Raw genomic sequence first — 24,890 nt, forward strand, 5'->3', positions numbered from 1 at the left:
ACAATGTCTACTCTTTCACCATATACAACTTATTTGAGGAAAAACACAAAACAACCCAAAGGTTCATTGTGGTGGGTTAGCTCAGTGGTAGAAAGCTGAAGTCCCAAATCCAGCGGTTGGGTGTTGGATTCCCAGTGTTTGCAACAAGGTCACACCTTTCTTTAACCACCATTTGCAGCTTTATTGAAGAAAACACAAAACAAGAAGTTATGTGGTGTTGTGGCTCAGGGGTAGAGAAACCATGTCCCAAACTAGCGGTTGGGTGTTCAATCCCCAGAGGTTGCAACCATATCCCTTCTTTCTTTGACCAACATGATAAGTAAGGCTTATTGAAGTCGTTCAAAAAACGACCATGTATCATCGTAAGGCCTTTTTGGACGAAAAAAACGACCATGTATAGTCAGGCGTTTTTCGCTGAAAAAAAAACGACCATGTATAGTAAGGCATTTTTGGATGAAATTTTTAGCCGAAAAAAACGACCATGTATAGTAAGGCGTTTTTGGACAAAATTTTTAGCCAAAAAAAACGACCATATATAGTAAGGTGTTTTTCGCTGAAGAAAACGACCATGTATAGTAAGGCGTTTTTGGACGAAAACAACAACCATGTATAGTAAGGCATTTTTGGATGAAATTTTTAGCCGAAAAAAACGACCATGTATAGTAAGGCGTTTTTGGACAAAATTTTTAGCCGAAAAAAACGACCATGTATAGTAAAGCGTTTTTAGCTGATAAAAACGACCATCTATAGTAAGGCGTTTTTAGCCGGAAAAAAACGACCATGTATAGTAAGGTGTTTTTGGACGAAATTTTTAGCGGAAAAAAACGACCATGTATAGTAAGGCATTTTTGGACAAAATTTTTATCCGAAAAAAATGACCATGTATAGTAAGGCGTTTTGAGCCGAAAAAAAAGGACAGCGTATCGTAAGGTGTTTTTAGCCGAAAAAAATGACCATGTATAGTAAGGCGTTTTTAGCCGAAAAAAACGACCATGTATAGTAAGGCGTTTTTGGACAAAATTTTTAGCCGAAAAAAACGACCATGTATAGTAAAGCGTTTTTAGCTGAAAAAAACGACCATCTATAGTAAGGCGTTTTTAGCCGGAAAAAAACGACCATGTATAGTAAGGTGTTTTTGGACGAAATTTTTAGCGGAAAAAAACGACCATGTATAGTAAGGCATTTTTGGACAAAATTTTTATCCGAAAAAAATGACCATGTATAGTAAGGCGTTTTGAGCCGAAAAAAAAAGGACAGCGTATCGTAAGGTGTTTTTAGCCGAAAAAAATGACCATGTATAGTAAGGCGTTTTTAGTCGAAAAAAACGACCATGTATAGTAAGGCTTTTTTTCAACGAAAAAAAACAACCATGTATAGTAAGCCGTTTTTAGCCGAAAAAAACAACCATGTATAGTAAGGCGTTTTTAGCCGAAAAAAACGACCATGTAAAGTATATAGTAAGGCGTTTTTAGCCGAAAAAAACCGACCATGTACATAGTCAGCCGTTTTTAGCCAAAAATCATGACCATGTGTATGTAGTAAGGCGTTTTTAGCCGGAAAAAAAAACCCGACCATGTATAGTAAGGCGTTTTTATCGGAAAAAAAGGACCATGTATAGTAAGGCGTTCTCAGCCAGGTTTTTTTTCGGCTAAAAACGCCTTACTATACATGGTCATTTTTTTCGGCTAAAAACGCCTTATTATACATGGTGGTTTTTTTCGTCTAAAAACGCCTGACTATACGCTGTCCTTTTTTTTCAGCTGAAAACGCCTTATTATAAATGGTAGTTTTTTTCAATTAAAAACACCTTACTATACATCAGTGGTCCTCAACTAGAAAGGCTGTAGGTCCACTTTTTTTTTTTTAATAAGACCAAGGTCCGGTCCCATGCACGGCGGTCATGGGGAGCAGGGCTATATGCCAATTTAGTATGGTCAAGCCAAGCTTATACAAATCAACACTCCTCACAACCAACCAATAATGGGGTGCATGAAAATAACAATTATTCACTTTGCCAGTACACAGCATATAATGAGAAGTATTGTGTTGAGGCAGAGGAACTCTTTTATTTTGTTGAGTTGTGCCTGCTTAATAATAGAAATAGCCCTTTTAGGGAAATAAGACATTTTTACTTTAACTTTGTTAAACAGTAGTTGTCTTTGTTTTCCCTTAATTTAACAAAAGCAAAACAAAATACTCATTTTACCAAAATAAATACTAAACATGAAAACAAAAATGTCATTTTCAATGACACAATTCCCCTTTTCACATCCCCTCTGAAATCACTGAAAAATATATCAGAAGAGGAGTTATGAACCATTTTAAATACTGACACAAGGGAGCACAGGAATGTGCAGTGCTGTTCTTCCACTAAAGGTGAGTGCAATGTCTGAGGCATGCAAATATTATTTGAGGACGCCATTGGGATGTTCATTTACCATGTTGCGGTGGTCTGCTGTTAAACAGCTGCAAAGATCCCCGGGTAGACGGGAGCAAAACTGCACACAATCGAAACCTCCCGCGATTCGTCTTGTCTAATTGTCTGTGTGCGGCTCTCCTGTGCTGAAGCTGTGAGCACACTGTGGCGTCGCGCATGCGTCTGTTTCCTGACACAATCATCCATTTTGAATGCGTGACGCTTATGTATGGACACACCTTAAGTTCAGAGGAGCCAATCAGCGCATCGTTATCGCCGACATGCCCTGCTCAGCCTGCTCGTCTCCAGTTCGTCAAACATTATACACACACAGTCGCGCTGCTGCGTCCTCTGCAATACATCTGTTCGTGCACGCAAATAATACAACGGATAATTTTAACACTTTACTATACATGGTCGTTTTTTTTTTTTTAGTTAAAACGCCTTCCTATCCATGGTCGTTTTTTTTTTTGCCTAAAAACGGATTACTAGACATGGTTGGGGTTTTTTCGGCGAAAAACGCCTTACTAGATACATGGTTGTTTTTTTTCGTCTAAAAACTCCTTACTATACATGGTCGGGTTTTTTTCATCTAAAAACGCCTTACTATGCATGGTCGGTTTTTTTCGGCTAAAAACACCTTCCTCTTCATGGTAGGTTTTTTCGGCTCAAAACACCTTACTATACATGGTCGTTTTTTTCGTCGAAAAACGCCTTACTATACGTGGTCGTTTTTTTTGGCTAAAAACGCCTTACTTATACATGGTCTTTTTTTGGTCGAAAAACGCCCTACTATACATTGTCGTTTTTTTCGTCTAAAAACGCCTTACTATACATGGTTGGTTTTTTTTCGGCTAAAAACACCTTACTATACATGGTCGGGTTTTTTTCGGCTAAAAACACCTTACTACAGTGTACATGGTCGTTGATTTTTGGTCTAAAAACGCCTTACTATAAATGGTCGTTTTTTTCGGCTAAAAACGCCTTACTATACATGGTCGTTTTTTTCGGCTAAAAATGCCTTACTTATACAGTACATGGTCTTTTTTTGGTCGAAAAACGCCCTACTATACATTGTCGTTTTTTTCGTCTAAAAACGCCTTACTATACATGGTCGGGGGGTTTTCGGCTAAAAACACCTTACTATACATGGTCGGGGTTTTTTTCGGCTAAAAACGCCTTACTATATACAGTATATGGTCGGGGGGTTTTCGGCTAAAAACGCCTTACTCTACATGGTCATTTTTTTTTTCAGCTAAAAACGCCTTACTATTCATGGTCCTTTTTTTCGGCTAAAAACACCTTACTATACATGGTTGTTTTTCTCAGCTAAAAAAGCCTTACTACAGGTGTCAAACTCATTTCACATGGTGGGCCACATACGGTCTCGGTAGATGTCAAGTGGGCCGGACCATTAAAATGATACCATACTTTGCTATAAACAACATGTCTTTCCTTTGTTTTGGTATAAAGAAGTACAAGAACATTTGGAAAATGTTGAAATTTAATGAATGTGTCTTTTACAAAACATTTCATGAAGCACCTTACATTTCCTTCAACAAATGTGCAATTTACTTTTATCATTCACATATTTGCATTGCAACGGATCCCATTGATTGTACAAACTTTAACAAGTAATTGGTATTGAAAAATATAGTAATGCACTTTATGATTAAACAAGATTTATAAAGAAAGGAAATTTTAAACCATTTACACGTGCATATAAAATCTAAATGTAATCCCTGCCTACACCTTACAAACTAAGGAGAGTGCTATTAAATGTGTAAATGTGAGAGTGCTATTGATAGCGTCTGCTGTCATGGGTCTGTCTCAGTGTCGGACTGAGGCTGCTGTTGTCTTCTTCTCTGGTCAAAACTCTGTATCATCAGGGGAGAGAGTGTCGACCCTTCTGCAGTCGTCGTCTTCTCCGTGGCATCTCTCTCTCTCACACTCTGTCTCTCGCTCGCTCTCTCTCTGCTCTCTCTCGCTCTCTCTCATGCACACACTCAGTCGCACTAATGAGCAAGCCTTGAGCTACCCAGCAGCGCTGATCTTTCGTCAGCCCTGGCCACAGCGAAACATCAGAGGCAGCGAGACACGAGGCTGATCTGCAGTCGGCCGACCGCAAAGCAAAAGGAGAGATATTGCGAGATAAATTAGTCCGTCGGGGAGGAAGGGAGTTGATCCGCCTGCAACTGCCACCCTGCACTTTTCTTTCCTTCTTATTTTTCCTGAGGACCGCTTTTCCTCCCCGCATCCAGCCATGGAGGAGATGCTCACCTGCAGCCGAAGCCCCTTCTCCCAGGTGTTTGGGCGCCAGGGTCAGCTCATGCAAGCCAGTGAGTGTTCACATCCGAAACACATTGCTTGATTGGGAATAACTTTGTTGCATGAACTTTTCTTTTTTTTTGATGTCGAATACAATTGAGTGTCCAATGCCGAGTAAATCAAGTGGTGATACGTGCAACTTTCAGGATACATCCCGTCCGTGCAAGCTGGTTGCGAGACCTTGCGTTTCATGTTAAGCATGTCTAGTGGCAATGCGCCAGCATGAGCGTACTGCAGCGCGCCGCGAGATCAGTTTGTGTCGATAGACTGAATCCATCCCATCATTCTCAGGAGAGCGGAAAGAAAATGTGCCGTTGAAATTTGCATCCAAATGGGACACAAGGGTCCGATCGTGTGATTTCTGGATGGCAAAATGGAAAATAACTCATCAACCCAGCTCCAATTACATTTAAGAGTCACGGCTATAAAGAGGGATGCGCCAGTAATAATCCTACATTAAATACTGTTATTGGTGTCATAATGTTTGGATTTTGCTGCAACTTTATTGAACTCAAGGGGCGCATGATTGGAGTTTATCCGATTCATCATTCCCACCTTCCCCAAGCAACACAACATACAATCTTCAAAAATAAAATGGAAGAGTGTAAATGTGGTCCTGTGCTTTCCACGCCCTCTCTTCACAAAATATTTTCTTTGCATACTTTATACTTGAAACATACCAAAAATAATCTTCCACACTCACCCTTTTCAAAACTAATAAGTGTAAAACTAATCACAGAATAATACAATTTTTAAGAACTGCTGTCATTACCATGAACTCTGATGGCACCGAAATAAAGAAAGACACAAAAGGGGATTTTTTTTTCCTAGACTCCCCATCATGTTTCTTTTGTACTCTTGCAAACAACAAAGCATGATGAAAGTGTCGCATCTTGGGAAGAGAAATGTTTTTTTCATATTTAACTATCATACCGCACTTGTGTAAAAAGGTTAGCCACTGTACCGCCTTGCTAAAAAAAAAAAAAAATCAACATGAACCAGCATTGTTTTGTTGTATTTTCGTGCTGGCCAGCAACAAAAGCAAAACAAACCAGCCAAGATCCAAACAGCCGAACCTTGGGTCATCAGGCAACCCGCTCTATGAACACCAGTAAGCCGCAGCCACCCAGTAAAACCAACATGCTGTTGTTTCCCTGCTGGTAGCTGGTGACACCAGACTCGCAACTGGTCATCACCTTCAAAAATAATAATAATAATAATAATGATCCGAGAAACTTTGGAATAACAATGCCAGCACATAACGTCCATGGAGGGAACAAGATTATTTTTTGCTGTGCTGTATTTTATGGATCAAATTAATGACGTCATTCACCGAATCGGCAAATTATTACATGACAATCGATTACTGATTTTGCATAAAATGCAAAATAGCCGCCGATCAGATCTGTGTAAAGTCGAAATTTTAGTCGCAACACAAGAGTAAATCATTAAAAAAAAAAAGCACCGCATGATGTTCCATCCTGAGGAAAAGTCATCAACCTACTCGCGCAACAATACAGTGTATTCAATATTCATGGTTTTGTTTGTGACACTTTCTAATACCATTGCTTTTTAGCAAGAACAGAAAGTATTACAACATCAGCCACAAAATTCCCTGGCTAATAGGAATATAGTCATTGGTGTCAAGGAAGAAATGATCATTGTATGTCGTGCAGAGCTAAGATTAGCCCGGGTTGTTAGTGGAGGTTCCAAAATGTCTACGCTGCATATGCACATACTCACACACTTTCGGTGCATTTTTTTCCCCTCAATCACTTTCATCTGTAAACTATTTATTTTTCATGATAATATTGTGAGAAGAGTTGGAAAGGATACTCAAATGTTTTGGGGGTCTTAATTTCTGCTATAGTTACAGTTTAAAATATTAATAGGGTATATACAGTACATATGTAGATGTATATCCCGCTGTACCAAGTGACGTTAACATTTTTGTAGAACAGCTCACAGTACGTAGCTTTTGATGAGTTTTCTTCTTGAACGTGCACCCTCTTTTACACCGCGCTGCGCAACACACAGGCACATCTCCGGTGTTTGTTTATTGCGGAGAGAGCAGGGTATATTCGACTCAAATGCCACTCTGCATGAATGGGGAAATGATCAATTATCAATGCACGCGTTGTTACGAATTACAGTCGGAACTTGAGTCCTCGCACCCACCAAGTTATCTATGCTCTTTGAAGCTCCTGCTGCAGGCCTGTGATTTGGGAGAAGGGAGGCAAGAGGGAGATGGAAGGCGGGAGGAGGTAAAAGGGTGAGAATAAGTCTGAGAATAAGAGATGGGGACTATTTTTATAGCCGCAACCTGACATCGTGTTGCGCAGCGAGTGGAAGACTAATCCGCAGTAGTGCTGGCTTGCAACATCTCAGCGGTAATTATGCGGGGATTTTTGTTATCGTTGGCTGTCACCCATCACTGCATCACAAGTCCCTTCAGCAAAGGCCCGCCTGAAAAAATCCACCGTGTGTTGCACATATTCAAAGAATAATAACATCCTTCTTCTGTGAAGCAGGCATAAAATATACCTACACGGGACTTGTTCCGTATGTGGCACGTGGTACTGCCAGGTGCATATAATCCTGTAACGATTCGCTCGCTGCTCCCCACTGGTGCTATGATCTGTTTTCTTGTGATGTGGCGTCAAAACTCCCCCGGCATCCACTGCTCCCATTTGTCAGCAGAGTGTGACAGCTCGTCTTCATGGCTTTGAAAGAGTTGAAAGAACTCAGGGAAAGTTCTGTTCTGACGTCTGACATTTCAAGGTTTGTCCATTTCCAGGCCATCGCCTTATTCACGATCGTTATATCGCAGATGGCAAATTCTCTGGTCAGGCAGTTTGAATGTTGAAGTCCGTTCATTCCTCCATCCATCCATAGTCTATGCTGTCTATCCTCTTCACTGTCGGGTGAACCGTAGCCTTTCACAACTTCAGGCAAAAAGCGGACGACACCCTGGATGAGGAGTTTATTGGTCACATGGTACAGCAACTGTAGACAGACAGGCATTCGCGCTCACAAATCACACCATCATTAAGAGGAGATTGAACCCGCGCTGCTTTTTGCGCACAACCGTATTCTTCTCATCTACAGTCATCAGCAATAGTTGAATCCAGGTAGCAGGATTCTTCTTGGTGATTGAAACCGGAGTACCCGGAGGAAACCCACGCAGGCACGGGGAGAACATGCAAACTCCGCACAGGAAGTGCCCGAGCCGGAATCGAACCCCGCACCCCTGCACTGTGAGGCGGAGGTGCTAACCAGTCGCTCACCAACCTCTAAATATATTGAAAATAATCATTATTATAATATGTTTAATCCATTGAGCTCAGAATCGGTCTGCCTGGATTCAATCAAATCCTCCAAAATCCCCTCACACCATCTGCGCTACAACTTAGACCTGCTTGTAACGGGTCTAAAAATTCCTCAACTTTTTGTCAGGTGTACCCGGGACGTGTTCTAGAAAATGCCCTTGGTCCGCCCAAATGTCCAGCATGGCGCAGTGCGGTCTCCCAAATTCCCAAACACACTAAAATGAAACTTGCACCTGCTTGAAAATCAGTTTTTACGCCCGAGCGGATGTGCGTTGTCCACCGAGATCGGGCCCGAATAATTACCCGCATCGAGATGGCATCGTTTTACAGCCAACACTAAAAAGACTATTCTCACTTGGGTAGTGAAGGTCTTTTTCTTCCCTCACTTAATATCATCCTCTTAAGGTCTCCCATTTAGAAATGGGTTCATAAAATTTAGGAGAGGGGGACCTGATATGAATGTTTAAACTGGGTCCATTGCAGGTGTATCTTTGGTCTTTCTTTGAAGAGATGAATTCCTCTTGGTCTTCCACATGCCCATGCATAGATTTATTTTACCTCCTTGCCCAGTGGGCTCTCCTGCAGTGAGAGATTAACGTCGTGCTCCTGGTGCTGTTAATCATGTGGAAGAGTCACGATGGAAAAAGTTTGGCCTGTGAGGTCAGCCTTTTTTTTTTCCCAGTATTGTATTTATTCTATATATTATGTCTTTTTGTTTACTTGTGCTTATGGTTCAGGTTTGACTGGAGCATTCACACCCCATTGGTCTGTGTGTACATGATGCAGAGAAGTCAAGAGAGGTATATAACCCAGTCTGAGATTGAGAAACAGTGGGAAACCTTTTCACCCCACCAAATAGTGCTCCACATCAGATACAGGCTGACGATAGGGACCAGGGATGTTTATTTACACAGTTGCAGAGAGTAGCAGGTACTTCAAGCAGAAGATGCAAGCAAAGTTACAGTGATTCAAGTTTGTGCTTGCTGCATGGCTGTAAAACAGTCATGATGTGTACGTTACGTTTTGTTACAGCAGCCTCGTGGTCACGGAACTATAATAAAATAAAGAGTTATTTTTGTGGAAACAGGTATGTTTGTAAAAGATCTCTGAAATCCACTTGTAACTCATTGAAATAATGCTGTTTTGGGTGGGTGGTTTCTGCAAGCAAATGAGCCACAGTTCAACCCGCCCCTCATTCTACTGGGCCAATCCCAAGATCGACCTCCGTAACTGTGGTAACGGCGACATAGGGCATTATGACTCTGCAATTGGTTACTTGTTGTAGTCAGAGCCCAGAGTCTGAAGTGAGTCAACTTAAAGATGAAGAGCATCAGTCCTATTTTCACTCAATTGGAGAGCACTTCATCGCCAAGCTTCTAAATTACTGGGCGGATCTGTACATGTGGCACATGCAGCAGACACATTGCCAAAAACCAAATATCGTTGAACATCTGAGTATGTGTCAATTATCAGAAGCAGAGTGTTGCTTGAAAATGGCAGATTGTTATCCAGCCCAGCTCCGAAGTCATGGGCACAGAAATGTAGTGTGGGGCTGGTACTATGCCAATTTCACACACTGTCACCTCCAAAATGTGTTGTTTTCAGACACATCTTCAAAAAGAGGCGGAAAACAAAAGATTTCTTTAGATCAGTGGTTCTTAACCTTGTGAGAGGTTCTGAACCCAACCAGTTCATATGCACATTCACCGAACACTTCATTTGTGAAAAACAAAAATATGACTTTTTTTCCAAATTCATGACATAAAAAACGCATTTAGAAAAAACGGGGAAAAAAATCAATAAAATTTCAAGCCATAAGAATACGTTTTTAATTTTTTTTTATGACATACTATCATGACAGTCACACATGGACTACTGAGCAAACTAAATTTCCCGCGGCACTGATTGGACAAGCAATGTCATGTGATCGTCTGCAGCCAATGATGGCCATGCGGGCGTGTCATAACTAAATGACACGTTGAGTCGGCTGAGACCGATTCACCAAACCAATAGGGTTCGATCAAACTCAGGTTAAGAACCACTAATTTAGATGTTTAGCACGCGATGCTTGGGCGGGTACTTCAGAATCCCAAACTGTTTGTTTCCAAGCAAGTAAAAAGCCAGTTCCTCAACACGTCTAGTGGACAATACCAACCACATAGATTAATTAAGGCACTATGAGCAGATGTCACTATTTTAGGAAAATACAAAGTTACATAATCTATCGGGCCCTCCTACCTTTTTATGCGGCACTGTGGGTTTACAAAATCCACTGCATTGGTTTTGTTTGAGCGTATTTTGCTCCAGTCAGATATTTAAGTTTAGGGTGCACTCTGCCAGCATGTACAGTAGCTCACCATATTAGCAGTCCCTTGCTTTGTACCTCCTTGGAATACTGCATTCAAACGCATGATCTGACTGTCAATTCCATGTATGGTTTCCTATATCTCATCTTCAAAGGGAATCAGCAACATTGCATTGCCTCAAAGAACGTGAATCGCTTTTGCTTATCAGCAAACTGCAAGCGATGCTTGTTTTGCACTGGAGCTTCTCTGCTGTGTTTTGCTGTGATCGGAGCACACGTCAGATGGCATTATCATGACGGCGTCGTAGCTTCAGTTCGGTATGCGGTTCCCCGAGGGAGACGACTTGTGTGATGTCGGATTAATGCTGTCGGGAAAAATCCACTCGAGGTCTTTTCATGTCCATTTTCATGGACGAGGCTGCGGCACGATGCGTGTCTTACACTAGAACAGTTTCTGAACGGTCTGTGAACTTTAAGACCTTTTTCTGCACTCGTGAGTCCGTTCCAGGCAGGATGGACGTCGGCATGAATGGAGCCGAACATCAAATGAAACACGCCGCATATGTCCAGACTTGTTACTCATTGCTCAGTTGCAGATAAAAGCGCATCGTTCTTCCGCATCACAGAGCCACTGGTCATTATGCTCTAAATATTGAGAATGGACTTTCATCAAGCCCCTCATGGAGGGAACCTATGAAGTGTGTCAATAGCAATGTCAATATTTCTTGATGCTTCAACATGTGGTGAAATGCTGTGGCGAGAATAGCAGAGACACACGTTGAGCTGCTTTTGTCATCTCAGGAGGAGAATTTATTCTTCATTATTTCAGGTTCATACAGTCAGGTTTCACCGACAGAATAAAAATCAAAAGGCTTTCAGTTTTAGTCTTGTTTGACAAAACACAACCATAACGGCAGTTATAGAAATATGATTCATCTATTTACCTCCCATTCATCCATCCATCCATTTTTCGATCCGCTTTACCCTCGCAAGGGTCACGGGGGGGGTGCCAGAGCTTATCCCAGCTGTCTTTGGGCAGTAGGCGGGGGACACCCTGAACCGGTTGCCAGCCAATCGTAGGGCACACACAGAGACGAACAACCATTCTCTTTAGGCACAATTTCGAGTGCTCTATTAATTTACCATGCATGTTTTTGGAATGTGGGAGGAGTACCCGGAGAAAACCCACGCAGGCAAGGGGAGAACATGCAATCACCACATAGGTAGGCCGGAGTCGGAATCGAATCCTGCACCACTGCACTGTGATGCCGATGCGCTAACCACTCGACCATCGGGCCGCTAAATGGTAGTCCATGGAGTTAAAATGATATGAGTCGATTCATTTGTGGTGAAAGTAGTAAATGTTTGTTTGAAACTGAATTTTGAAAATAGTATATAAAGCAACATGATCGAGAAGGTTTGTTTTCTTGAATTAAAGGTGGGGGCGGCTCGGTGCTCCAGTGGTTAGTGCGTCGACCTCATAGTGCGGAGGTCGTGGGTTTCCCGCCTACTGCCTGATGACGGCGAGGATAGGCTCCACCACGCCTTGTGAAGAAAGGCTGATCAGAAAATGGATGGAAGGATGAATGGATGAATCTGGAGTCCATTGGTTCTGGGTTAAATCGAGGTTCAATGCTATTTCTAAAATCATACAGCATAAGCCTCATTTTATTCTGAAGCGTGACGTTACAAAAAAGGCACTGCTGCCTACTGGCTTTGCGTACATACGACAACTGTTCAGTTACAGGTAGATTGACGTTGTGCTTGTTAAAATTTAGCGAGTAGCACTTTAGGTGCTCATGCTTCCTTGCCGATTGCAAGGTTTGCAAATGTTGAATTTTGATACAAAATTCAAATGATTTTAAAAAGTAAGCACAATTAGTGTGAGCATAGAGATTTAGGGAGTATTGTTGTACCAAGTGACTTCCTTTCTGGCTCCTTGGCAAGGCATATGTAATCCTCACTAATCACTGCAAGTTGATTGTAACTGCTTCACATCGTTCTTCCTACTCTTTGCTATTCAAATGGCACGCGCTTTTTCTCCGGCGGCATTTATCGCTGGTGCCAGGTGGACGATGTGTCAACAGTGACGTGCAATCCCTCTGCCAAGAACATCAATCCTCATCTGTAATCCTTCAATTCCCCGTATCTAAATCCTTCCTTGAGGCGTCTGTAGGCTCCCATCTAGGCAATCCATCTGCGCCAAGCCATGAGACAAGAGACCGTTGATCGCTGATAAAGAGTTTAATCCCCAAAATGTACCGGATTTTGAAACCACTATTGCACATTTCAACTTAATAAAAAGCCCCTGATATAACTTTGAGAGTACAGAGTTTGGGATTTTTCTTGTTTGCTTGGATTGATGACGACCGTAATTTCTGCACTATAAAGTGCTTCGGATTAACTTTTTTCATATATATGGCGCACTGCATTATAAGGCACATAGAATAGATGCTACAATGGTGGCTGCGGTTGCGCTATGCATCCACTAGATGGAGCGTTATTAAAGCGAATACAATACAATACAATATAGCTTTATTTATACAGAGTCTTCACAACCACTGCAGCTGCAACAAAGCCGTGCGAACTGGTCACCAACACGCACATGAAACATACTGTATAAATACAAATGGCATGACAAAACAATAAATGAAAGACAAAAATATGAAGACAATTCTTTCACCAAAAGGCACACAAAAACCTCGAGGGCTCACATCCACAAGGGGCTAAATATCCTTCGAAGTCTTGCTTGTCTCCTTCTTCCTTTGTTTAGTCAGTAGTTAACTCTGATTTTGGTATAATCTTCATTTCATAATGGCTGCAAAGAGCTCACAAAGTAGTTGTCTATTTGAGTGTGTTTTGGCGACTGCACATGTCAATTCGTGTCGGGCAGAACCCTTTTAGGTTACAATTGGTTCCTGCTAATAATCACCACTAGATGGCAAAGGAACACTAACGGAGAAACAACTCAATGGGGAATATAAAGAGACTGTTGACACCACATATAAGGCGCACCGCATTATAGGGCGCACTGTCGGCTTTTTTAAAAAAATGACTGCTTGTAGGTGCGCCTTATACTGCAGAAAATACGGTACATGTGTTGGGGACATATCCCCAAACATGTTAGGCAACCCACAGAATCTAAAACTGACGGAGTCCCTTTTTTTGCCAATATTTTAGAGCATCCAGAGCACAGCTGGTCACACAGTTATTCATTCCCGTGGATATTTCCCCTCAGACGATATAGGAATAGCTATCCGGTCTTCTTGTCTCAAAAGCAGCGTGTTGAAAATGGAATGAGGACTCACAGAAGGCCTGTGGCAGTAATGCCGCTGCTCTCAATTTAATAAGCATGACATGCTTTAATTCTGCAATGGAGAAAGTCTAGTCAATACCCGTTTGTCACGTCGTGAAAGGGGAGAAAAATCATCTGCATTAAAATTGCACTCAAAACGTCTTCGGAATGAAGGCCAATATATGCAGAATGTATCAAGACGAAATAGAAGTTAACCTCAAAAACCGAGCACATTTTGGGTAAAAAGGACCTTCCCATCCATCCATCCATTTTCCGATCCGCTTTATCCTCACAAGGGTCGCGGGAGCCTATCCCAGCTGTCTTCGGGCAGTAGGCGGGGGACACCCTGAATCGGTTGCCAGCCAATCGCAGGGCACACAGAGACAAACAACCATCTACACTCACATTCACACCTAGGGACAATTTTAGAGTGTTCAATCAGCCTGCCGCACATGTTTTTGGAATGTGGGCGGAAACCGGAGTACCCGGAGAGAACTCACGCAGGCCCGGGGAGAACATGCAAACTCCACACAGGGAGGCCGGAGCTGGAATCGAACCCGGTACCTCTGCACTGTGAAGTCGACGTGCTAACCACTGGACTACCGGGCCGCCCTAAAAAGGACCTAACTTAACTCTGATAAGAAGTAATGACCGACAAATTGAAGCTGGAGTCTAAGGACTCAAACTAAGGCTATATTCTTTTCTCTTATCAGCACTTGCAGTGACAGAAAATCCTCCAAAGAAAGAAAACAACAAAAACAAGTAGCATCCCATCAAGTCAAATAAAGCATTAACGACTGGCTGACTCCAGTTTTCATGTCGGTATTGTGCCGAGTGGAATAATGCTGCCTGTAGGATTTTCTATAGTGAAGCTCGATTTCCCTGAGCTGTCGTTATGCCCGACGACAGCAAACTGTAGTTGAGACTGATTTCACAAGACCTTTGCAGGTTGCAACCAAGCCTTACACTCCATTTTTATTTCTGTTTCTCTGTTGGCCCCAAGCCTTCAAAATCCACATTTCTCCACTGTTTTCCGCGTAACACAGCTCAGAATGAGTCAGTTACATGGTTTAAGGTCGACAAAGTCTGTCGTTGTGTGCAATAGCTTTTGGAAGGCAAAAGGCCTACGAAATGAGCAGATTTGAGTTTTTCGCTGTGGTGACATCGATGGGTGACTCAAATTTTACAGCCTGGTGACTCGGTGGGTTGCTACGCAGGAAAAACGACTGAAGGTGACGACACACCGACGTCGTGTGCTTGAGTATATTATATATAAGACACAAAAATAAAAGTGGGAATGGGACACAATTTAATCAATTCTACACATTCCACAAAATATGAAATAGATGCCGGTAATTATTCCAAAGGTGCAGGGTATGGGACACAATAACAGCTTCCTCTTTCATTTTTGTGCCTTTCCTGCTTGCGGGCATTTCAAATCGCACCTTTCACCGGCGTTTCATCAGGCGGTGTCGAGCTGTTGCATTAGGATCACACAGGGCAGCGAGAATCTTGCTGCTGGACAGGGTTGAGCCCAAAACGCTGTCTCATCCAATCATCCCGGCAGTCAGTGTGACATTTAACGACACCAAAGATGCCAGCATTGTTCAACTCGAGCACGCCAAGAAAAGATGCACGCTAATATGTAGTTAAATTGTTTTCTGCGTAAGAAAATTCATGAACAACCTCAAGCCGCAAGTGTTGTTCTGTCAATGTTGGTTCGTATTTTTTAATCAGGGCGGCCTGGTAGTCGAGTGGTTAGCGTGTCGCCCTCACAGTGCAGAGGTACTGGATTCGATTCCAGCTCTGGCTTTCCTGTGTGGAGTTTGCATGTTTCGAGTGTTCAATCAGCCTGCCATGCATGTTTTGGGAATGTGGGAGGAAACCGGAGGACCCGGAGAAAACCCACGCAAGCACGAGGAGAACATGCAAACGCCCCACAGGAAGGCCGGAGCAGGAATTGAACCCGGTACCTCTGCACTGTGAAGCCGTCGTGCTAACCACTCGACTACCGGGCCGCCCACATCCAGTATTTTCTTCATATTTATACAAATATATTGCATTCATCCTTTCAGGGACAGCGGTTACTACTGGACAGCTTATCACGTGATCAGGTTACAGGGTGCATGAAAATGTGATACCAAACACTGTAGCATTTTGAAAAAATACCCCAAAAAAAGTATCAGGAAAAGGGATTTTAAAACCGCAAAGTTCATGTCAACAAAACAAACCAAAAAAAATAAAAAATCCTTCTGCATGACATGCATGCAACTGGGAACTGAAAATGGTCTGCAACTCAACTCAACTGTATTTATAGAGCACTTTAAAACAGCCATCACTGTATACAAAGTGCTGTACATGAAGCAACTATCATATATACAATAAAACAATAAAGCAATGCGATGATGGTTGTTTATAAAACGTATGTTAATAAATCAGATTATTTCTATGTCTGTGGCTCTCATCATCAGTTCCATGTTATTCCTGTTTAATAATTTCACGGGGAATTAGAAGGGAGGTTGACACTAATAGACTTTTATGGAGTGGCTCGACACCATTCAAATGGAATGCAGTCGGACGGCTGGAGCTCCAGGAGCGGTTTTGTTTTATCGCATCTCCTTGATGAAAAGCAAACAACCCCCCCCCCCCCCCCCCAACTCCTTGACAGTGGACTGCTGTTTTGTATGTAATCCCTTTTGGTTCGGGCGATGTTGTGCTGACAGCAGCTTGCAGCTTCCTCAGCACTCATCAGTGGTGATGACTGGGAAAGAAATTGGTCTCGTCAGGTGTAAAGACAACTCTGCCACCGCCTCCTGGGGAAGCTGCTACGGACGGGCATTGTAATCACTTAATTCCAAAGAATTAAGTTGTAATGGAGGCGAAACTGAGTGTGCTACTTGACTGCAACCAGCAGTTGATTCAGACCTGACTTGTTTGTGGTTTAAAGCAAAGAAGAAGAAAAAAAAAACAATTTCATAGAAAGGAACTTCAGCAGGATTAAAAATCAGTTGATTTACATGAAATACATATCCATTGTTCAAAAGCTGATATGCATTGCTTCCACTAACAACATGGCTGCCAACAGTTAAAGAGAGTGACGCTGGTTTGCAAAAACGAATTTGTTAGCTATATTTAGCAAATTTTCGGACCTCTCTTGTGACCTTTTTCACCCAAAAGCTATTTGTGACTTTTTTGTCCATATTCATATAGTGACATAAGATTTATCTGCAGAAATGTGTGTGTGTGTGTGTGTGTGTGTTGGGGCAAAACAATGTCCAATTAGTCAAAGCACACATCATTTGCTGAATGTAGCAGCTCCCAAGGGGGTTGTGTAGCTACGTAGCTACTAAGTGCACAGGAATCAGAACTCTCCTCCGTAGTGCTCATTAGACTCGACTAATCATATCTATTAGCACCAGAACGAGCTGAACAAAAACAGACAAGCGAGATATGGGACGAGGCTTCCGAGGTGATTCGGTTCAAAATGTGTGCGTGTGTGTTTGTGTGTTTTTGTGTGTGTGAAAACACTGCCTGGCTCATCATAACTGCCCCTCCAGCAGCTGACGAGTCCCTCTTGATTTTTGATCTATTCTCTGCTGAGCTTCGCACAGCAGCTCGCGTCGTCTCTCTGTCCTCATTCTCGTATTTATTTATTTTTTTCGGTGCAGCACTTGAAACAACATCCGCAATTGTTTGAGGGATTACATAGCAGCTTGAGCTTCTGCCCCATTTTAGTGCAATAAATAGAATAATAACTATCGGATCTGATGTCTTGCAACAAAAGACACAGCGACGACAAAATCGGATTAATGTTTGCGCAGCGACTTCATCTCATCATCATGTGACCCGACAAACATGGGAGGCTCATAAACAGACTCCAGGCACCAAAGTTTAATGGAATGTTTAATGAGTTTTAGCCTCAAGCTATCTCCATTAGGGAGTTTGTGTTTTCATTAAGCGGGTTGTTTGTTTGCTTCATTTGCATCATGAGTCAGGCCTGTTTTTTGGTTGGTTTTTTTTCCCCCAAAAAATGTCTTTTCACCTGGCATTGCGTTTATTTCAAAGGATATCACAAATGAATCTATTTTAAAAGAAATATAATCTTGCTTTGTATATATATATCCATCCATCTATTTTCCGATCCGCTTTATCCTCACAAGGGTCGCGTGGGGTGCTGGAGCCTATCCCAGCCGTCTTCGGGCAGTAGGCGGGGGACACCCTGAACCGGTTGCCAGCCAATCGTAGGGCACACAGAGACGAACAACCATGCGCGCTCACACTCACACCCAGGGACAATTTAGTGTGTTCAATCAGCCTGCCATGCATGTTTTTGGAATGTGGGAGGAAACCGGAGTACCCGGAGAAAACCCACGCAGGCATGGGAAGAACATGGAAATCCCACACAGGAAGGCCGGAGCTGGAATTGAACCCGGTACCTCTGCACTGTGAGATTACAATTGCACTTTTGACTTTAACATTGGATTTTATTTTTTCGAACATGTATACCAAAAGACCAGCTGACCAGCTACATCACGAGACAGACACACTAAATTTCATCGTACACGTGATTACTTGATCTCAAGTTCAGGTAGCAACAGAACATTGGGTTTAAGGTTGTTTTTTTCCAGACAATGGTCTTTTTTTGGGAGGGTGGGGGGATAAAAAGAAAACTCGGCACGGCCTGAACAAATAGCAAACCCAACACTGCCAAAATCGATCAAAATTTAACGACTCCGTCAAGAAAAAAAAATCTTCAGGGTCTCAAGGACATTTTTCATTGATCCTTGGTGGTCTGACAACGAGCCTAAACTGGGTTTATCACTCAAGTACAAGATGACAAGTCTTTGGAAAGACAGATTGGAAGTGGGCCAAGTGTCGAGAGGCAAAGGCTCGTTTGCTTGTGTTTGGTGTCATGGCAGACTTTTAATTCGCTTGTTCGAACAAGTAAAATAAATACACCAGCCATGATCAAATAGTTCAGAAGTTAAAACGTCACATCCACGGCGAGACAGGATTGGATTTTTCTTGTCGCGAAGCGACTGTCGGTGCGAAATGATTCCTCTGTAACTGGATTATGCACTCTGTCTGAACCCGGGGATGAACGGTACTTGGCTAACGCCGAGTGCATTAGCAAGCGCGGAGCAGCTAATGAAAGCATGAAAACATTCAGACTGATGAGGAGCTGGCCTAAATAAGCTTATGTTTTATATATCTGGCAAGCAAACAAATAATCGCCCTCTTGTGTTTTGAAAGTTTAATAGGAGTTTATAGCTCATAGGAGACGTCGTACCAAACAAAAGCTGCTTGTCTTGATCGACAATGGATGAAATTAACAATGACATTTTGTATTTATTATTACATTTAATGGGATAGGAGAATCGCTGTGTGAATATTCCAAACTCCTTTTTGTGAGTTACCTTTGCCTGGTTGCAGTTCAATTTCCCATAGCTGAGGTCATGTTGATGGGATTGATCTGACGTTGATCTAATGGTTGTCAACCTGGGGTCCCTCCTTGAACCTCCATGTCCAGCGTGCCAATAAATCTAACATACTAGAAAACCAGACAAACATACGAAGCCCATAGGTCATTCCTAGCTCAGTTTGGGCCACTTAAGAGCTATGATAAAACTATGGCTCATCACATCAATCTGACATCCATCCATCCATTTTCCGATCCGCTTTATCCTCACAAGGGTCGCGAGGGGTGCTGGAGCCTATCCCAGCCGTCTTCGGGCAGTAGGCGGGGGACACCCTGAACCGGTTGCCATCCAATCGCAGGGCACACACAGACGACCAACCAATCCGCGCTCACGCTCACACCTCGGGACAGGAGTACCCGGAGAAAACCCACGCAGGCATGGGGAGAACATGCAAACTCCACACAGGGAGGCCGGAGCCGGAATCGAACCTGGCACCTCTGCACTGTGAGGTCGATGCGCATTCCACTGGATCACCGGGCCGCCCTTTTGTTGCACCATTTGTGCTGTTTTTTAAAAATTGGCAGTCTTCATCAATCTGGCTCCGACTTTCTCTGGTCGCGTTTGCCAGATCAGCTTTAAAAGTTAGAGTCATGTCACTGAACATTTTCTTCAACTTCAGATTGAGATCCAGACTATTTGTAGACCATGACATTGACGATGTCATGGAGCGACTACTCAAAGCTGCTGTTTGGTCCATCAGCACAAACAACAGTTAGGACCCGTCCCCGCACTCGAAGGCAAAGGGAGACTCCCCTCTCATCCATCGGGGTGAACCCCAGCGTACAGGCACTAAGCCGGGGGGAAATAAGTATGCCCACGCTTGCTGGGGCGCTTTTCTCCATGAGACTTCAAACCGTCTCAAGAGAACTGGGCGATGAGGGGTTTGAGTTACGACAGTGGTCACGGATAGAACAAAACTCAAAATCAAGGCACCACAGTATTTCCTTGACCCCAATTACTATTTTCCTACTAGACGGGGCTTGCGGCGCCATTTTGTGATGTCATCGAGCGTTTTTAAATAACAACAAAGTGCAAAGCGACTCCAAAATGTTTCAAATTACAAGTTAACTAAGTCAAAAAAGAATGTAGAAGTTCATGGAACGAAATGTTCTTTGTAGCCTTTCTTATGATGAAAAGGAGAATTGTTACGCTGCAACACCGCACCTCATGCATGTCGTTCAAAGTACAACCTTCAAAGTCCCCCTGTGTTTTCATTTATCACAAGGATCCTTTTCAGCGCTTTTATCAAAATGCGTGACGTTCAGTATGTTCATGAATACTGCATGTTGACGCTTAGAGCTCCCTAAAGACTTCATCTGAGCATTCATCAGGTGGTAAGATTGCAAAACACGTTGCATTTTCTCTAGCAGGTCACTGAATAGTCCCTCATGAGACGAATGACTCTGGATTAAAGCAAGACATTCCTGTTTTCACGTCTACTGGCAGACTTGTATTTGGAGCGTTCCATCATTTACGAGGTTAAAGACTGGGAATGGTCCTTACCCAAATGATGTGACTGATGTGCATTTATTTTTACGGTTTGATTAAATGGAGTGCGAGTGCCGTGGTTCAGAATTAGCAACAAGCTGTTAAGCACGATCTGGCCAGGAGGGGGCAGTGTTGCATCGCACTGCCAAATGCGTCTCGCCGCATTAAGGATTTGAAATTGTTCCTTTATCACTTTGTTTTCTATCTTTTTTCTTTTAAACGAAACCATTTCTTGACAAATCAAACTGTCAACTTTCATATGTTCCCATTGCGACTCTTCCAACCTCGAATAGAATGTGGAAAAAGATGAAAACAATCTCAAAGAGTGGCCCGATGACATTTATTTAGGGAACTAATCAAAGCGCGGATATGAACACTACCTTGATACTGTCCAGCGAAGAACAGCAAATGCAGTTGTTGACATGACTAGACTTTTGTCTTATCACTTTCTATGTAAATCCTTTTTCCCTATGGATTTATGTCTTTGCTATGTACAATTTGCCATGAAATGAGCCCCCTTTTTCCGAGACTCCATCAGAGGGCACTGCATCGTATCCCATTAGGCTTACAGGGCGGCATTCCTTCCCAGCATTATTCATCTGAAGTGATCTTTATTTCCCCTGGCAGCCACTGTCTTCCCTTGTGAAGATAAAGGCCCAACAGGCAGTGCGCCGCCGCGGCTTCTCTTCCTTTTTCTCTGCATCGTCTGCTCAATAGGAGAACATGCAAGGCAGTTTGACAATTCAGAAAAGGAGAAGACGGCAGGAAGCAAAGGGGTGATACAATGAACGTAAACTCTCTCAACTAAAGGCAGACACAACATTCTGAAATAGTTTTTCAACATTTTCATACTTTCTCAAGGAAATATTTTGATGAGGGCCAGTGTCCTGCATGTTTTAGATGTTTCCCTCCTTCAACACAGCCAATTCAAATGATCGGCTCATCAGCAAGCTTTTCAGAAGCCTGTTAATTATCTATATGCCAGTGAGTGTTTTATCCAATTAGACTCTCGGGATGTAAAACACTTCTCTCTCTCTCTCTTTCTCTGATCATCTTTCTGTATGTTGCTGCACCATTTGTGTTCCAATATTCATTTAACATTTTATACTGCATATCCATCCATCCATCCATTTTCCGAACCACTTAATCCTCACTAGGGTCGCGGGGGGTGCTGGAGCCTATCCCAGCCGTCTTCGAGCAGTAGGCGGGGGACACCCTGAACCAGTTGCCAGCCAATCGCAGGGCTTATACCGCGTTGTCAATGCTTTTTTCCCCCTCAGCCTTTCCACGGCCTTTCAGAATTTGTCACTAACATTAAGCTAATGGATTTTTGGAAACCGGAGATCTGTTTTTTGTTCAAGATGCAATGTTATTTATTTTGAGTTGGCTTTACAATAAACTCCCAGCAAGAGCTTCTAAACAGCACACACTGACCCTTTATGAGGAACTGTTTTTTTTTCTGGCTAGCTGCAAACTGCAAGCACAGCGAGGGCAGAATGTTGTATGGCAGGCTGGTAGGTGGTAACGGTGTCATGGTATCGGAGCATTTATATGAGTACGACTACAGACGTGCAGTGTACAGGTGATCACCAGCCCAAAGGTCTCGAGATGGTCAATTGAAGTTCATGTTCTAGTGCATTTTATGTTCATCGTAAAATTTCAGCTGCTGCCACAATATCCCGAACTTCTTGTAAGTATTGTAGCCTTCAGTTCAATTTAAGAGAAAGTTTATGCCAGCTTTTATCACACATATGTTGAAGATGAGTGGTAAACGAGCTACCGGTACATACATTCTCCCATCACAATGGCTTGTGTGTGCATTACAAACCCACTAGAGGGCAGTAAGTATAAGGAACTGACGTATCCTCCTATTTTGTATTTTTGGGACTTTTTACCTTTTAACCCGCCATTCAATAAGTAAGACAAGACTCCTCACTCAGTGTTTGGTGCTCACTGGCATGACAAGCAGCCCACTCACACATTGATGTCTGCTCCACTCTCACCTCGAGGGGACGCAGCCCTCTCCAGCCCCCTCATTCCCTTCTTATCTCTGCTGCCAAAGCTTGTTTGCTTGGAAATGTCAACAACAATGGAAGAATGCTGGTTATGTAACACATATAGTACATCCACGCTGTCTTGCTTTTTTTTTGTTTGTTTATTTATTTTTTTAAGCGTGGGATTTTGTGTGGACTGGAAAATGCTTTATAGTTGCAGACCCCGCTCGAATCCCACTCTAAATTGCATCCCACTCTGTGCAGATTTAGCGAGTTGTATTTCTTTATTTAGAAGTGATTTAACAGTTGCCCTTCCAACTGAAGACTCGACACGCTTGCAATGTCTTATATGTGACGATTTTGTGAATCTGAAGGTTTCAACGCTGGAAACATGGATAATGAGGCATTAGGGGTTGAAAAAGCGGTTTATAAAATGAAAGTGATCGGGGGGAAAAACCCCCCGCATAGTTATGGAAATTACTTTTGTCCCATGCCACTGCGTGGGTGACCTCTGGAATATTTTCTGTGACCTCTCAGAGACTAAAGAGGGCTTAATGGTAAGTGGAAGAGGGCTGAGGAAGTGTGTGCTGGAAGGAGGAAATGCAGTCGAGCAGGTTACTTTTCACTGTGGGAGGCAAGCTAGGAAGGAAACTCGAAAGGACACATCGGGGCAAAAACTTAGAAACAAAAACAGGATGGCTCTCAGGAACATACTGGATGAGAGACAGTGTTGATAGCCAAGGGAGTTGGTGACAAAAGGAAACCTTGTTCTTCCATCTGGTCTTCTACTGCTATGTTGTTCCTGGCCAGTAAGAACACGGCAAATGGCAAATGCTTTACACTGTTTCATCATTTTCCTACTGATGACACAGCATCAGGCGCAAGTGGGGGTTCAGTATCTTGCTCAAGGATTGAACCTCACCAACCTCTGGGTTGGCAGACAACCACTCTATGGAGTAGCAAAGCATGCCTCCATGGCCATATTTGTGTACAAGGGGCCCCTTCATACTAGAGCAGAAAAGAAGCAGAAAAATAAGAATAAAAAATGTCCAGAATGTCCTGTCTCCATTTACTGTTTTCAATGCAAGAGCTGTATTTTTTTTTTTGTTTCCTTTTGTTTTTTAACTTGTGTCTCGGTCTCTTTCTAGCGGTGCAGTCCCTGAACAGCTTGAACGATCAGATCGCAAGTTTCATCGTGACGGGACCCAAGTCACTTGAGCAGGATGATAACGTATATTGTCCCCCCGAGAAGGAGACGCTGCAGAAGTCAATGACCCTGATGAGACACCTCCTCGTGGATGCTCAGGTATGCAGTTTTGCGCTCTTCAGGAGCAGCATTGGCCCGCTACAGAAAATGAAATTGATATTCATGTTTCTTCTTCTTTTTCATTTCAATGATTGAACCACAATATGATTTTTAAAAATAAAGAAATGCTATTAAAAATAAATAAATACATTTAGGAAACAGGATTGTGCCATGATTTTATTCCCTGTCCCAAGTCATAGTTGAAATATCACAATACCATGTGACTTGTGGGAATAGCCAATATTTACGAAGGGGTAAATCATGTGTTAACTCAGCGACATGACTTAAGGGTAAATTTAAACAAATTTTGCTGATAAATAAAAATAAGAGAATACAACTACACTGTACACGTAGTTGGGATGAGGAATTGTACAAATATGTAAAAAAAAAATACATTCTCAACGTTTAAATGATCACATTTCGTGGTAAAGTCTCCATTTTGGAAGCAGGGGCAGGCAACAAATGCTATTTTCCCACAGATAGTTTAAATATGTTTTTTTAGATTATCGTATTAAATATTAAATCAGCTCAATGGACAGGACCTGTTTCTTGGCAAAAATTTTGCAATCATTTTATTGTACCTTTGAACATTTTATTTCCTAATTATACATAATATTGTAAAGGCTCTTGAGATCATTTGGAGGGAATGAATGTTTTTGCATTGCCCGCGCGGCATCCTCTGTTAATACATCATACGAAGGACAAAGTGGAGATTTTTTTTCCCTCCCATATCCATTGTCTCACTGTTTTCTCTGACGCTTTCACTCGTGTTGACCATTTGCGGGAAAAGGATGATGAGGAGCATGAGATGAGAGTCTGGGAGCTCCAATTAGAGGTGGTATGTCGAAGAGGGCAATGTCAAGAGTGTGAATGAGCTGTTTATTCAAAATTATTCAAATGAGCTTGATGAGTTGTTACACACCCTAATCCAACATCTGTCATTGTGCAT

The 24,890-nt window shown here is 42.5% G+C and overlaps 1 protein-coding gene across 2 annotated transcripts in view; it reads left to right on the forward strand.

The window, feature by feature from the left end:
* Positions 1-4,319: 4,319 nt before the first annotated feature.
* Positions 4,320-24,890, forward strand: part of kazna (kazrin, periplakin interacting protein a) — a 121,278-nt gene continuing 100,707 nt past the window's right edge. The window contains exons 1-2 of one of the 2 annotated variants that reach the window (XM_086110018.1): positions 4,320-4,755; positions 23,784-23,941. In XM_086110018.1, the coding sequence (XP_085966144.1) occupies positions 4,680-4,755; positions 23,784-23,941 (234 nt within the window). In that variant the 5' untranslated portion in view covers positions 4,320-4,679. The remainder of the gene's footprint in view (positions 4,756-23,783; positions 23,942-24,890) is intronic. The other variant, XM_086110023.1, reaches the window with a different exon arrangement.

The sequence above is a fragment of the Hippocampus guttulatus genome, chromosome 1 (genome assembly GCF_054856545.1).
Source record: "Hippocampus guttulatus isolate MCC_2025c chromosome 1, RoL_Hgut_1.0, whole genome shotgun sequence".
NCBI classification, from domain to species: Eukaryota; Metazoa; Chordata; class Actinopteri; order Syngnathiformes; family Syngnathidae; genus Hippocampus; species Hippocampus guttulatus.